General features: G+C 50.0%; 1 protein-coding gene across 2 annotated transcripts in view; it reads left to right on the top strand.

The window, feature by feature from the left end:
- LOC119389451 (transducin-like enhancer protein 4) overlaps positions 1–13,909 on the top strand; it is a 79,632-nt gene that overhangs the window by 35,492 nt on the left and 30,231 nt on the right. For both annotated transcript variants that reach the window (XM_037656717.2, XM_037656716.2), the window contains exons 6-7: positions 189–453; positions 10,595–10,617. In XM_037656717.2, coding sequence (XP_037512645.1) covers positions 189–453; positions 10,595–10,617 — 288 coding nt within the window. The remainder of the gene's footprint in view (positions 1–188; positions 454–10,594; positions 10,618–13,909) is intronic.

Genomic DNA, 13,909 nt, shown 5'->3' with positions numbered 1-13,909 from the left:
AATAATACATCCAGTTGAAGTAGCCTGAGGAGAGTTGGAAGGCGACTACATACTGTGGGGGTTAGGTTACGATGGCGACGATGTAGCGTGGCTTCTTTCTTCTATTACTAGCGCCCTTAGCCTCTTGGGACGTCGATTCTTCTGCCTTGTGCTGAGCTTTGCTTTTGCCTTGGCTTCTGTTCGTGTAGCACCAAATGCAGGCGCAGCAGATGCCCGCGCCTCCGCTGCCTATGTTGTCCCACGCGGCCATGGCCGGCCTGCAGCCCCCGGGAGCGGGGCTGCCTCCTAGCACGGCGGCGGGTTTACTGGCGCTGTCATCGCTGGCCGCGCCGCCACCGCCCACACACCTAGCCGCCGCGGCTGCAGCCCTTAAGGACCACAGGGCCGCTGCGGCAGCGGCAGCGGCAGCCGCCGCCGCAGCTGCTGCTTCGGACGACAAGCGGTCCGCGTCCGGTGCGTACTCTTCGTCACTCGAATTACTCGCTCTCCTATGGATAGCTTGCACGTAACGGCATGGACGCAGCTGGTACTCGGACTGGTACTGATACTCCAGCATGGCGGCTGTGATGGGACTTTGGACAAAATGTCAGCTAACGTTGCCATTTCACAGAAGGCCTTTCCCATATCTCATATATGGGCCACTTGTGAAGGGGATTTGACGTCAGGTGTCGAGAAACATATCGATACTGACCTCGTGAATGACTGAGATCTGGAAATCTGAATGCCGATTCTGAAATGTAGCTTTTGCTCCACCATTATGTTCTAATTCTAACACACTGTGACCAGGTGTGGTGCCTCACGAAAGAAATGCTTGAGACCAGTCTCGTCTGCGTAGGTCATGAACATACTTATTAAGAAAACAAATAAGGGATCATGTGCGGGCCGGGCCGCTAGCGAAAGGTCTGCAGGCCGCAATGTTTGAGACACCTCTTATGCAGCGTCGCAGGTCTTCTTGGAAAAAAAAAAGCCATAATTACTTGGGAATGACTTCTTTCAGTGCGGTACAGGGCTTAAAGTCTCCCTTCATTATATATATATATATATATATATATATATATATATATATATATATATATATATATATATATATATATATATATATATATATTCACACGCTGGTCACGTGTTCTTTTTTTGTATTTCCAGGGCTTTCTGTGCCGTTTGGAAAAGGGTGTCGTTCACGTTCGTTAAGAAATGAAAGACCGATGCGTCCGTTCGGTAACAAAATAACTGTTTAATTATAACAAGAAAAAACGCGACGCGAATACACAATGGGTTGAATGCTTCTTCTCGGCACGGAGGGCGATTTGCGACTGGCCCGTCACCGCGTCGTCTTCGTCCTCCCTTCTCTCCCGGTGGTCACAGCGCTGTCCGGTGCCCTCGTTCTCTTCACCCGCAGCTGCCCGGCGGTGTCAGGTTACAGCCAGGGGGGCGCGTTCCGAGCTCGCCCGAGAGGCCGTAAAAGGGACCTTTTTCTCCGGGCTGGGGACCGTATACAAACTTTCTGCCCTCTTCTGCCTCTTCTCGGAATTTCGTTTTCAACACATTCCCCCCCGAAATGACGCCGTCATTTGCCTTTAGCTATACAGCTCAACCGGGTGCAGTAGTTGAACGGGTCGTCGAAGCACTGTTCCTCCGGGCATTCGTACATGGCACGACCTAATCCTGCCGTCGCGGCCAGGAAATGTTGATTCAACGGCTCCCATCTTCCACATCTGCCTTGGTAGCATCGATTCACTCAGCAGTACCAAGTCGCCAGCTCTCAGCTCCCTTGGCGTTTTTCCTTTTAGCTGATAGCTCCGTAGTTCTTTGAAGTATTCATTTGTCCATCTTTTCCAGAACTGGTTCAGAAGTTTACCTCGATTGGACAAAATCTCTTGAAGGTGGGAAGAGGAAAGGGTTGCGATCTCCTGGCGTTGTAGATTAGGCAGCGACGTCAGCCGTCTTCCCGTCAAAAATAGGGCTGGACAAAGCGGTTCTGGCTCGTTGGGTTCGGTATAGACATGTGTCAGGGGGCGCGAATTTAACATGGCCTCCACTTCACTTAGCGTTGTGCTGAGCTCTTCAAATCCGAGACTGCTCGTTGCCAGCGTTTTCCTCAGAGCCTGTTTAGTGAGTCCAACCAAGCGCTCATAAAATCCGCCCCACCACGGCGCGCGCTCCACAATGAACTTCCATTGTATGCGAGAGTTGGCGACGAAGTTCTTAACCTCTTCGTTTCTGATAACTGTCCAGAGCGTGGCCAGATCCCTACTCGTCTTCTTGAACGTGAGCGCGTTGTCACTATAAATAGTGCTATAGGTAGACCTCGTCGAGATATGAATCGGCGGAGGGCAAGCAAAAATGAAGCAGCCGACATGTCATTCACCAACTCGAGGTGTATTGCCCAGGTGACACCACATGTGAAGAGAGCAATGTACGACTTCGTCTTCGTTACCCCCTTGACGAGAAGAGGGCCAGCAAAGTCGACACCGGTCACTTCGAAAGGATAGGCCTGGGTGATGCAATCGCTTGGAAGAGGAGCGGTCACTTGGCTCGCTGGCCTTGAATGGAAACGCTGGCACGTTACGCACGCCTTTACGGCTCTCTTTACCAGCTGCCTCGCCCCGATCACCCAAAAGCGCTCCCTCAGTTGCGTCAGTGTGTCCCGCATTCCTCCGTGCAACACCTGTCGGTGACACTGCAAGACGAGAAGCTCGGCCAGGTTGCTCTTCTTAGGTAACACAGCGGGATGCTTCTCGTTGTAGTCGAGTTGGCTACGCTGCAGCCTTCCGTCAACTCTTAAAATTCCATCACTGTCAATCATCAGTGAAATATTTCTCAAAGGTGAGTCAGGTGGAATTCGCGTTCCGTTGGTGACACACGCAACTTCTCTTGGAAATCCCTCTCTCTGTTCACGAAGTATCCAATATTGTTCCGCTTTATTCAGCTCGTCCGATGTGAGGGATCCCAATTCTCGGCTTTGGCGTTTCGTTCTTTCGATGAACCGAAAAATCCACGCTGTCACTCTGATCAGCCTTGAGAGTTTACCGTATTGTTTCAGGTCGATTATGGCCGAACCAGCAGGTGGCGATGTCGTAGCCGGCAGTGCACTTGTATCCTTTCGTTGCTCTAGCTCAGCTTCGTTAAATGTCGCCTCTGGAATCAATCGGGGCCAATCCATCTCTTCCTGGCAAATCCATGGCGCTCCGTTCCACCAGAGCTCGTTTGTCGCCAGCTGCGCAGCTGGTATTCCGCGTGTCAGAAGATCCGCTGGGTTTTCTTTTCCGGGGCAATGTCTCCATGCGAACCCGTCCGTGAGATGCTGAATTTCAGTGACGCGGTTGCGCACGAACTGCTGCCAGCGGTCGGCATTTCCCAGGATCCAATAGAGCGCGATTGTTGAATCCGTCCACAGGCAGATGTTCGGGGGCTGCTCTTCGAGGGTATCCAAAATATAGCGACATAATCGAACCGCAAGCAGGCATGCCATTAGTTCCAATCTCGCCAGAGTAATTTCCTTGACTGGCGCAACCCTTGATTTGCTCATCAGTATGGTCGAACTTGTCCCGTTGTCACCCTTCAGAGTGAGGTAGGCGACCGCTCCGTATGCCACTGGACTTGCATCGGCAAAAATGTGAAGGCAGGTCGTCATCCCTCCGTTCGTTTGTGACCCGTAATACCGGGGTACTTGAACATCGTGCAGATGAAGGATTCCGTCCAGCCACTCTCTCCAGGCTGACGCAATGTCGTCAGGTAGAGTGTCGTCCCAGTCGATATTTCTGCGCCACAGCTGTTGAAAGAGGACTTTGGCGCGTACGATAAAGGGAGACAGCCACCCCAGTGGGTCATATATCCGCGCCGTTGTTTGCAGCATGGACCTTTTTGTGGGGTGTTCGACAGCCTGAATGCGATCCGTGCACGGAGAGAACGTTAAGCGGTCAGCACATGGATCCCACGTCAGTCCCAAAACCTTCAGCACTCCCGACAAATAACCGAGATGTATGGCGCCAGGGGAGTCTCTCTGGAATTGCTTGCGTAGCGTTTCGCTGTTAGATGACCATTTGTGCAGTTTCATTTGGGCGGCTTCAAATATTTCGGTTGCCTCGTTGTACAGCCTCAGTGCTGCTTCTTCGCTTTCAGCTCCCGTTAGCAAGTCGTCCACGTAAAGACTGTTCTTGAGCCGACTTGCGGTTTGAGGGTATTGCTCTTCGCATTTCCTCAAGTGGTGTTGGAGCGTTGCGGAGAGCAGAAATGGGCTAGCCGTCGTTCCGAAAGGAACCCGAGTCATGCGCCAAGTTGCAATCGGTGGGAGTGGTTCGCCAGGTTTAGGTGTTGCCTGAAACCACAAAAAACGCAACGCATCTCGGTCCGCAGGTCTCACACCAACCTGCAAAAACGCTTGTTCGATGTCAGCAACCAGCGCCACTCGGTGTCGGCGAAAGTTCAGGAGTAAACCGACTAAATCTGCTGTCAAGTTCGGTCCACTCTCCAAGTTGTCGTTGAGTGACTTCGCTGAGTTCCCGTGTGAAGAGGCATCGAAAACCACTCGAAGCTTGTGGGAGTCGCGTATCACCGCCTGGTGTGGCATATAATAGAGAGTGTCGGCTTCACTGATGCTGTCATCGACGAGTTCCGCTATCCCCAGTTGATCGTAGTGTCTGATCACTGAGTCGTAATCTTGACACAAGTCTGGATAGTTTTGAAGGCGCCTTGTCAAGTGGTGTAGACGCTTCATGGCGATCTCCTTATTGTGGTGCAGCGATGTTACGGGCTTCCAAGGAAGGGCCACCTCGTAACGACCATCCACTCGCTTGACGGTTTCTTCGAAAAATTCCATGGTAGGATTTGGTTCTTTCGTTTTCTCGATGTCATTTACTCCAATAGATTCCAGTGTCCAGAATTTGGTAAGTACGTCAGCCGCATTTCTTTCTATGACAGACGTTCGAAGCGCCACTGTTTGTGTGCACTGGGACGATTCGTTACTCCCCTCCACAGGCCCTTGAATAGTCCAACCGACCACCGTTTCAACAGCTCTCAGCTTTCCTTCAAGCCTAGTGGTGCGGCCAGTTGTGAGCTGCCAAAAGTGATCCGACCCGATGAGCAGCTCGATAGAGTGAGGGTCACCGTCGTTGTTGAAGTCGGCAACTTCGTAACCGAGTGCAGCAAGGCGGTCGGTCCATATTTTCGGTGGTGAAGGGATAATTTGGTCACAAATAATGTCAGTCTCCAGAACATCTAGCTCGAATTCCCGTTGATCTCTCGTTTTTAGTTTGACAGACACTCTGTTGAACAGCCTTTCTTTTTGATGACCTCCGAAGAATCCGACTGTCAGCCTTTCGCTGCCGATGAGTTTACATCCCAATCTCTTTGACGTAGCCGATGTGATATACGAGCGTTGGCTGCCGCCGTCGAACAATATTCGCACCCGAGCTTTGGAAGTCTCTCCGCAACACCAAGCTCTCGCCGTTTGCAGTAAAACTGTCTTCTTTGTGGTGGTTCCGCTGCCTGTGACGGTAGCTTCCAGAGTAATGTGCGCGTTTGCGACGGGGTCGTTCGGCTGTCGTGCGTTCGTTTTTGCATACGTCGGGTCACACATCGTGCTGGCGTGCCTTTTATCGCACTTCGCGCATCGTATGTTAGATCGGCATTCTCGAGCCGGATGGCCTCTCTTCGTGCACCTGAAGCACCTCCCATTAGATTGTAAAAGTGTCTTCTTTTCTGCTATCGTTCTCTTTTCGCCACAGTTCTGTGTTGTGTGGCTGCTAGCGTCACAAAAGAAGCAATTTTCCTGAGTGGCATTTTGGTGCAGCATTGCAGCAGATGGAGCATGCTTTTCTTTTCTTGCGTGCAATGAGGGGCCTTCTTTGGGACTGTATTTCGGCGATTGCTTTACGTCCATGCTTTGTAGGGCAGCCAGGTTTTCACGGCTTTCAACTTCCACTCGGAGAAAGGACAAGAGTCTCGTGAAGGTGTTTACAGTACCTCTGTCTCCTTCCTCCGTGGTTAGCGATGAACCGTCTGTGGTAGCCTGATGATCGTCAGTTTGGCCGCCTGTCTCCACTACGCACTTACGGCTGAAGTCCAACAGGACCTCTTTCGGCATCGCTCGTTGCACGATGGGCAGCAGCATGGAGCTGAAGCTGTCGATCTTCCGGCCGAGAGTCTCGAGTCCCCTGATATGCGCTGACACAGTGTCGTAGAGACGCCGAAGTCCGCGCACATCGTCTGAAGCGCGCACAGGTGTAACGTCGATGAGCTTCTTCATGTGCTCCTGGATTAGAAGCTCTTCGTTTCCGAAGCGTTTTTTGAGAAGCTGCTTCGCGTCGTTGTAGCACCGGGACGTTGGGGGTAGGCCGGTAAGCACCGCAGCTGCATCGCCTGTGAGAGATGCCCTCAGGTAGTGGAACTTATCCAGTGTGGAAAGTTGATCGTTGTTGTCCACCACCTGTTCGAACAACTCCCAGAAGGGCTGCCACTCATGCCGTCGCCCACTAAACTTGATCAGCTCAAGCCTTGGCAATTTCACGTTCAGTTTTTGTGACGTCGTTGTTTCGATTACGTCACCGCTAACCTGTTGAGCTGATCGAGTCTGGGCAGCTAGAGCTGGAGAGATTTCTTTTGAGCCGCCGTTCCTTTGCTGCTCCAGCCGTGCCAAGCATTCCACGATGCGGTCATTATATTCTGTCACTTGCGTGAACTCTTCCTCCAGGTCGTCTTCAGAAACCAAGGCCTCAATCTCGTTGTTGACAGCGTTGAGCTCTGTCCGTATGGATGTCAACCGGGCATGCAGCACTCCTGCTTCGTTCGGTGTGAGGCTAACTTGCCTGCCCTGCTCACATTCGTTGATGAGACGTGTGGCTTGTGCCCGGAGGACCATGCGTTTTTTGCGCCCGCGTTCCATGTTCACAGAATAAACAGTTCGTTGGTACGCTCACCGGAAGGACGGCATCAGGCGATCATCACAGGGACGTTCCGGCGTGGAATCGTTGGAGAACACTGTAATGTCCACGGCAGGATGAGTCCCGGGTTTCGGCACCAGAAAGTTTGTCGTTCACGTTCGTTAAGAAATGAAAGACCGATGCGTCCGTTCGGTAACAAAATAACTGTTTAATTATAACAAGAAAAAACGCGACGCGAATACACAATGGGTTGAATGCTTCTTCTCGGCACGGAGGGCGATTTGCGACTGGCCCGTCACCGCGTCGTCTTCGTCCTCCCTTCTCTCCCGGTGGTCACAGCGCTGTCCGGTGCCCTCGTTCTCTTCACCCGCAGCTGCCCGGCGGTGTCAGGTTACAGCCAGGGGGGCGCGTTCCGAGCTCGCCCGAGAGGCCGTAAAAGGGACCTTTTTCTCCGGGCTGGGGACCGTATACAAACTTTCTGCCCTCTTCTGCCTCTTCTCGGAATTTCGTTTTCAACAAAGGGTACACGTGAGACTTTATTGCAAATTATGCAATGGGGGTTTGTAAAGACGCTCTAGAACTTTGCAAATGCCATTTTTTGCCTAAAGTCCATATTCAACAATTTAGTTAAGTAATCCTAATTAAAAAATTAATTAATTACAAAACAATAATATTTCTGTAGTGCGCAAGGTGGTTGTCAGCAATATGCAACTGATTTCACTCGCCTGTGTGTGCGTTTGTGTGTGCGCGCGCCACAGATGTTCTGTTTGGGACGATCACAGTGTAGTGAAGGAGCCAACTGTCTCTAGAACTGAACAAATGCTTGAATGAAGGTTATACAAATAAATGTATTATTCCTAGCGTATTTCCTGTATTTATTCAATGTGCCGATGCAAGCATGCACTAAAAAAATTGGATTTCGGATACGATTTTTTAAAAATAACTCGGGATGTAAAGGATTAAGGTGTAAAAAGCAAATTTTTTTCAAAACGTCATTTTTTTTTGGTTTTTGGTAATGTTAGATGGTTATGTTGGATGTTTATGTTAGATGTACAATTTATCGCCCATCATTCTGCTGCATTAGTTTCTATTTACGACGGGGGCGTAGCCAGAAATTTTTTTCGGGGGGGGGGGGGTTCAACCATACTTTATGTATGTTCGTGAGTGCGTTTGTATGTGCGCGGGTATATACCCGCAAGCAAAACTGAAAAATTTCGGGGGGGGGGGGTTGAAACCCCCCGGTACCCCCCCTGGCTACGCCCCTGATTTACGAAGTTTTAGATGCGAAGCAGCTTTTGCTCGGGGCTCTGTCCGTCCTTGCATTGGCGACCGTCCCCTCGGGAACCGTGTGTGTTGGCGCGCGCTAGCGCGTTCGGGCCTGTGTAAGGGGCTGGGTAAGACGCTGTGGCCTCTCCCCCTTACACTCTCTCAGCAGTCACGTGATGGCGTCGGGGAACGATATTCTGCAGATGCGCGATGAACCCACGTGCTCCCACGTGGCGTGGCGATGAACCCGCGTGCCGTGCTCCAACAAGAGTTCGGGACGAGTAACAACAACTACAGTGAATTCATGGTGTGCTCCACCTGCAAGGACGCGTTAACGTCAGGCAAGGTGCCCGTGGTGAACGAAACTTTTAAGTCGACCCATGCGCTGCTTCGCATCCCCACATGGTTCCCTTTAGTGGGAGATGGTGTTTTGTGTCCACCATAAGATTAGCTTAATACGTAATATGTTGTTGGTTATTTAACGATCATATATCAAGTGCAAACTTCTCACCAGGTGGACGCCCAATGTCGTACATGTGTTCTTTAAGCTCAAGGAAACGTATGTGCCTGTCAGTCATCAAATTTGCTTTGTATGGCACTGTGTGTTATTTCAATAATGGCAACACAAGCACATTTGATATTTTGAGGCAAGTTTGCATATCGAGCCTGGCCTCTACACTGCAAAAGCTTGCCTCACAAATGATTGGCACCGCATCGCAAAAGCATTCCGTCACAGCGCTGATGCTGCAGAGCGAGCTAGAAAAAAAAAAAAAAAATGGCGAGGTGCCGCTCGAGCAAAGGCAGACGAGAGCAAGGTCCAGGATAGAACTAGCTATAAATATGGAGGATTTTAGCATTCCTGATCACTTTGTGTAAGCGCTGCACCTGTTTGAAATCTTTTTTTGTTGATTATCTCAGAACTCATATTTTTTGGTATTTTTCCGTACGCGAACAGTCATAACTTTATTTTTTTCATTGGAACATAGGACACTTCCTTATCACATTAGTAGGTGTGCAATGAACTTTAATAAGTAAATTCGTGGCACAAGATTTAATATGGCTGCCTGTTATACGAAGGTGCCCCTAGTGCCGGTGCATAATTTTTGGTTATTTAATCACTCTGTATTTAATATTCATCTGATCTCGTTTGTTTTGGTTCATTACACTGAACAAAGCTTCTTTTATGTCCCCACAAAAATTAGGTTTTTTATTGATAGGAATTTGAGTTAGGAGTGTTCGCGTTTTATGACATTTTCAATTGTGAAAAATTAACAAGAAATAGGACTTGCATTATAATGCTCACATGTGCTAAAAAGGTGTGCTTTATAATGTAGACTAATAGTCTCTATAGTCGGATACAACTTTAGAAGGCGCCGGCATTGCCTCCTCAAAGGCGGATGAACACAAGCCTGCACCAGTGGGCGCGCACTCGGGACTGACGTCATGAACGGGACGGCCGGTGGCTCCGCCTTCGGAGAACATCGGCGCGTGCATGAGCGGGACTATTTCTTTAGTCGCGGAGGCGATCGGCTGCCGCGCTTCGGTCGTCTGGGCGGGGCCTCTCCTGCCTTCTAAAGTTGTATCCAACTATAGTGCTTATCGCTTTTTTTTTTTCCGACGCTTGGCTTCATACCTTAAAGATATGAGCTGAAAGATAACTCTAGCTGCAACGCTGAACGTACATTAGTTGACTCACTGCATTGAGAACCCCAGGCACTATATTTCTTGCACACCTGCTTGCATAAAAAGTAGGCAAAATGCATGTATCCTTGGCATTATACCAGGATCGTAATGCACAACTAAAAGAATGAAAATTGACTGGTAACCTACAGAGACCAAGGTCAACCTTCACTGATTCACGATGAGGTAGCTCCACGCTCAGGTGCCTCGTGAAACAGTATGCTGTGCCAAGGAGCTTGCTTATTCGAACAGGGTGGTAACCTGTGGTGTGCAGTGTCTCGGGGAACTGCATTCAGCTCTGCGACAACACGTGTTTTTTTTTCTTTTTTTTTTCCTGACGCCACGTCAACCGAATAATCGCGATTAAAACATTATTCGGAAAATTGGGGAGTTAGTAATTTGTGCGGGGAAATTATATTTGCATGGTAAAAAAAAATAATAAGCTCCAGCGCTTATATCAGTTGGGTGCTGCAGAGCTAGAGCTGACCTGCCGAGGGGGGGGGGGGGGGGGGCTGGGCCCCTCCTTAAAAAATGGAGAAGGGGCGCCGGGCCCCCCTGACTTTAAGCCCTGCTGCGATATCATCTTTTGGTCGATAAATTATTAGATCCCACTGCACGCATTCAATGCGACTCGACTGTACTCCGTCATTTCCATTATGAAGGGTTACTCACGATGCACTCTTTCAACGCGCGAAATCACATTGACCTTCCTTTTTTCTTTCCCTGCGCGGCGCTAAATACGCTTGGCCCTGGCTACCCTGGTGCAGTTCACAGCAGCGAAGAGCGACATGTAAGTTTCGCCGCTTTTGCATTATGTATCGTGGCTTCACCACACATTAATGCGGGAGCATGCTCACCACGCTTTTGTATCAGAAGTGAATGCCTGTTAGGGGGATGGCATCGCAGGGTTCGCAGTATTGTTTTCTTTTTCTTTTCCCCCTTTCTACTGCACGTAAAAACTGCAATACTCGAAAAGGTGGACTTCAACGAGAAGTCAAAATGCGCAGCTGACCAATTAAAAAGCTTTAAATAATTATCTCTTAAAGTTGCATCGCAACACATACTGCAATTTGCGAACTATAGCCGCTGAGTTTGTGCAATTCTGGAATGATTTGTGCGGTTCTGGAAGCAGACTGGTGTTTGTGGCGGCCAAGGAGGATTAGTGGCGGCGCGTACTCACGTTGTCATCTTCATGTGAACGCGCCTTTGTGTAGCGTTTGGCCGCTGTGCTGAAGGCCTTGACTATGAAAAAAACTATTTTCATTTTTCTCGGTAAAACACCCGCCTTCATCAACATTTCGAGGGGGGGGGGGGCACCTAGCCCCCCCCCCCCCTTTGGCTACAGGCTTGGGCTGAGGTCATAATTAGGCTACGCTGTTAACAATGCAAACGAGCAACCACCATCGATCATACGTTCCCGGGTACGTTCTTGAGTGCCCCAGATAAAGAAGTCCGAACACCTTGTATTTATCGCATGCATTGTGTCCTGTCCGTTTCGCGTAAGAGCGTTTCGCGCCGCTGTGCGGGTCGCTATCGCAGCAAGAGAGAGCGATACATAGAGATTGCGTCAGATTATCGGACCGCTCTGCCCTTCTCGTCAGTGCACTGTCCCTATTCGTTACAGCTCGGCGGATAAGTTGTTCTTAGCCACATATTCTCAGAGGCGCGGGCAGCGTGATGTCGAAGGCGTCACATTGTGTAGGCCTCCGCGACGCTTGACTTCCCCCTGATCGACTGTCGCTGCTACGGAGTCTCTGCTCGGGCTTCCGGCCCAGCCGTGGTTGCAGTTCCCGCGGCCCGCGCTACCAGCGCGGAGAGGGACGGATGCGTGTTTGCGACGCGTGCACGCTGCGCCGCTACAAGTGCGCGCACGGAGCGTATTTTGCCCCCTTCCTCCCCTCGTCTCGAAAGCCCCCCGTCCGCCAGTCCCCTCAGGAAGGGAGAAACGCTGGTCGATTGTAAGGCGCCTTTGTTGCTGACGGATTGCTGCTGCGCCTGCCGGAGCGATTCGCCGCTACGGAGTTCCCCCTCGCACCCCCAGAGCAGGCCCATTGTGCGCTTTCTGCGAAAAAATACCTAAAGATGGCGGAGAGGGGAAGTTGCATGCCACCGCGCGGCAATTTGCGGTGCAGTACGAGTGTCGGTCGGCGTTCGCCGAGCTAGGGGGGAGGGGCGGGGGGAATGGGTCGAGGGCGCCAGGGCGCCCACTTTATTGCTTTGCGTCTCAGGACTTGCTCGAGGGCGTTTTGAAAGCGGCGGTGGGGAGGGTACGCGCGCTTCTGTGTTCTCTTCTTTCCTCCACTTGTTGTCTCCCCGCAACAAAGGGGCGGCGTTGGTGTGGGGGCCCCCCGCCGTCGCTGCTGCGGGAACGACGTCTGTTTTTCTCCTCCCGTGGCGGGCTCGGGGAAGAGAGCCACACGTAACGAGTCGCGGTTTTGGTTGGCTTGTTTTGTGTTCGAGAGGGACTTGAATGAAGGCAAGGCTGAAAGCACTTTGCCCCACTGCCGGGGACCCGCTGGTCGGGCTCACGTTTCTCTTCTGAAAGCCACCCACCCCGCGTCTTTGCTCGGTAGTTGGCAATAACAGCATAATAGGTCGAGAGGTGGTGGAATAGTAGTGAGAATCCGGTTTTCTTTTCTATTTTTTTTTTCTAGAAGAGAAATACCTGCTTTTTTGTTCACATTTCCTTCATGCAGATAAGAATATAGAGGCTACACTACTTTCACGGGGAGGTGAGTGGAGGTAGTGGAGGTGGGGCGAGGGGAAAGAAGTTAGGGAATTTCAAATAGGGGTAACTGAATAGAGGGGTTGAGAGGCATCTTGAGATGCCTATTGTCAGAAGCATTCCTTGGTCTCTCATGGGAGCTGCTCCTTTGGGGATCTACAGAAGCAAGTGTAAAAGGTAAAGAAAAAAAAAAAGGCACCCCATGACCCTAATCTCCCAGGTTGTAGATGTGCACAAGTGTGTTGAAAACCAACCTCCAACCACAGCAGGGTTTTCGGCATACAAATTTTGTAGCATTTCTCACATAGTGGAACTGTTGATGATGGTGTGAAAATGTTTTAAGTCAATTCCGTTGCTTTGCCAAGACATTGACAATAGCTGTCCCCTATAATTCTTGCTCCAAGTAAGCTTGTCCTATCAAGCAGCTTGTCATGAGACTGATGTGCTTCCTTCATGTATGGCCCTGTGGCAGTTACACGTCTTATACCAGAGGCACCAGGTACGGGGAGGCTTTCTTACTTCCCGAAATTATTGTGCATGATCACTGAGCTGCTCATGCTGCAGCTGTTAGTCAAGTTCTGAAAGAAAAACAAATTCATGGAGTTATGGAAGGCATAGAATGCTGGATTATCAAATAACTTTGGAATAATGAAGAGCCGCTTTTACAACTAATACAAGACTATGTTCACATCTTAGTATTATAATTTCAGCCTGTCTTTGTCACTGCATTGCCTGTTACGAAGCGCTGCTTACTAAAAGCGCAAATGGAGCATTAAGAAGAAATGAAGTTTATTTGCATGCATAGGACTTTTCAGAGGACTTTGATGTTCACTACATGTATTATCAGTAAAGTATGGCCCCCCAAAAGACACAGCCTGATCCACTGCGTGAATTTTCATGTTTATGGCTTATGCTATAGGCACATGCATGAAATTTAGCATAATTTTACTCGGGCCTTGTGTCGGTCGAGACACAAATGATCTTCTGAAATGTTCAAACAAACTGTTCAAAAATATTTGTCTTTATGAACAGTAATTGCTTCATTTGAAGTCAGAGTTTGCTACGGCACTGTTCGATTTATTATTCGAATGTTTCAAATATTCGTTCACATGTCCCTACTATAAATGTTATCCCATAGGCAGTGGCGTAGCCAGGGGGGGCACACCGGGCCTGTGCCCCTCCCCCCCCCCCTCCCCCCGAAATTTATTTCTGCTATGGCATATAGAGCCGAAAATGACACTTGGCTACATCTGCCTGCCCGGCCCCCACTTCAAATCAAGGAGGTTCCCTCCCCCCGAAAAAAAATTTCTGCCTACGCCCCTGCCCATAGGTTTCTGACTCTCACTTTTGAAAAAGG

This window comes from Rhipicephalus sanguineus, chromosome 4, assembly GCF_013339695.2.
Source record: "Rhipicephalus sanguineus isolate Rsan-2018 chromosome 4, BIME_Rsan_1.4, whole genome shotgun sequence".
Taxonomy (NCBI): Eukaryota; Metazoa; Arthropoda; class Arachnida; order Ixodida; family Ixodidae; genus Rhipicephalus; species Rhipicephalus sanguineus.
Note: the sequence above shows the minus strand (reverse complement) of the source record. Positions and strands in the feature narration are given on the sequence as shown.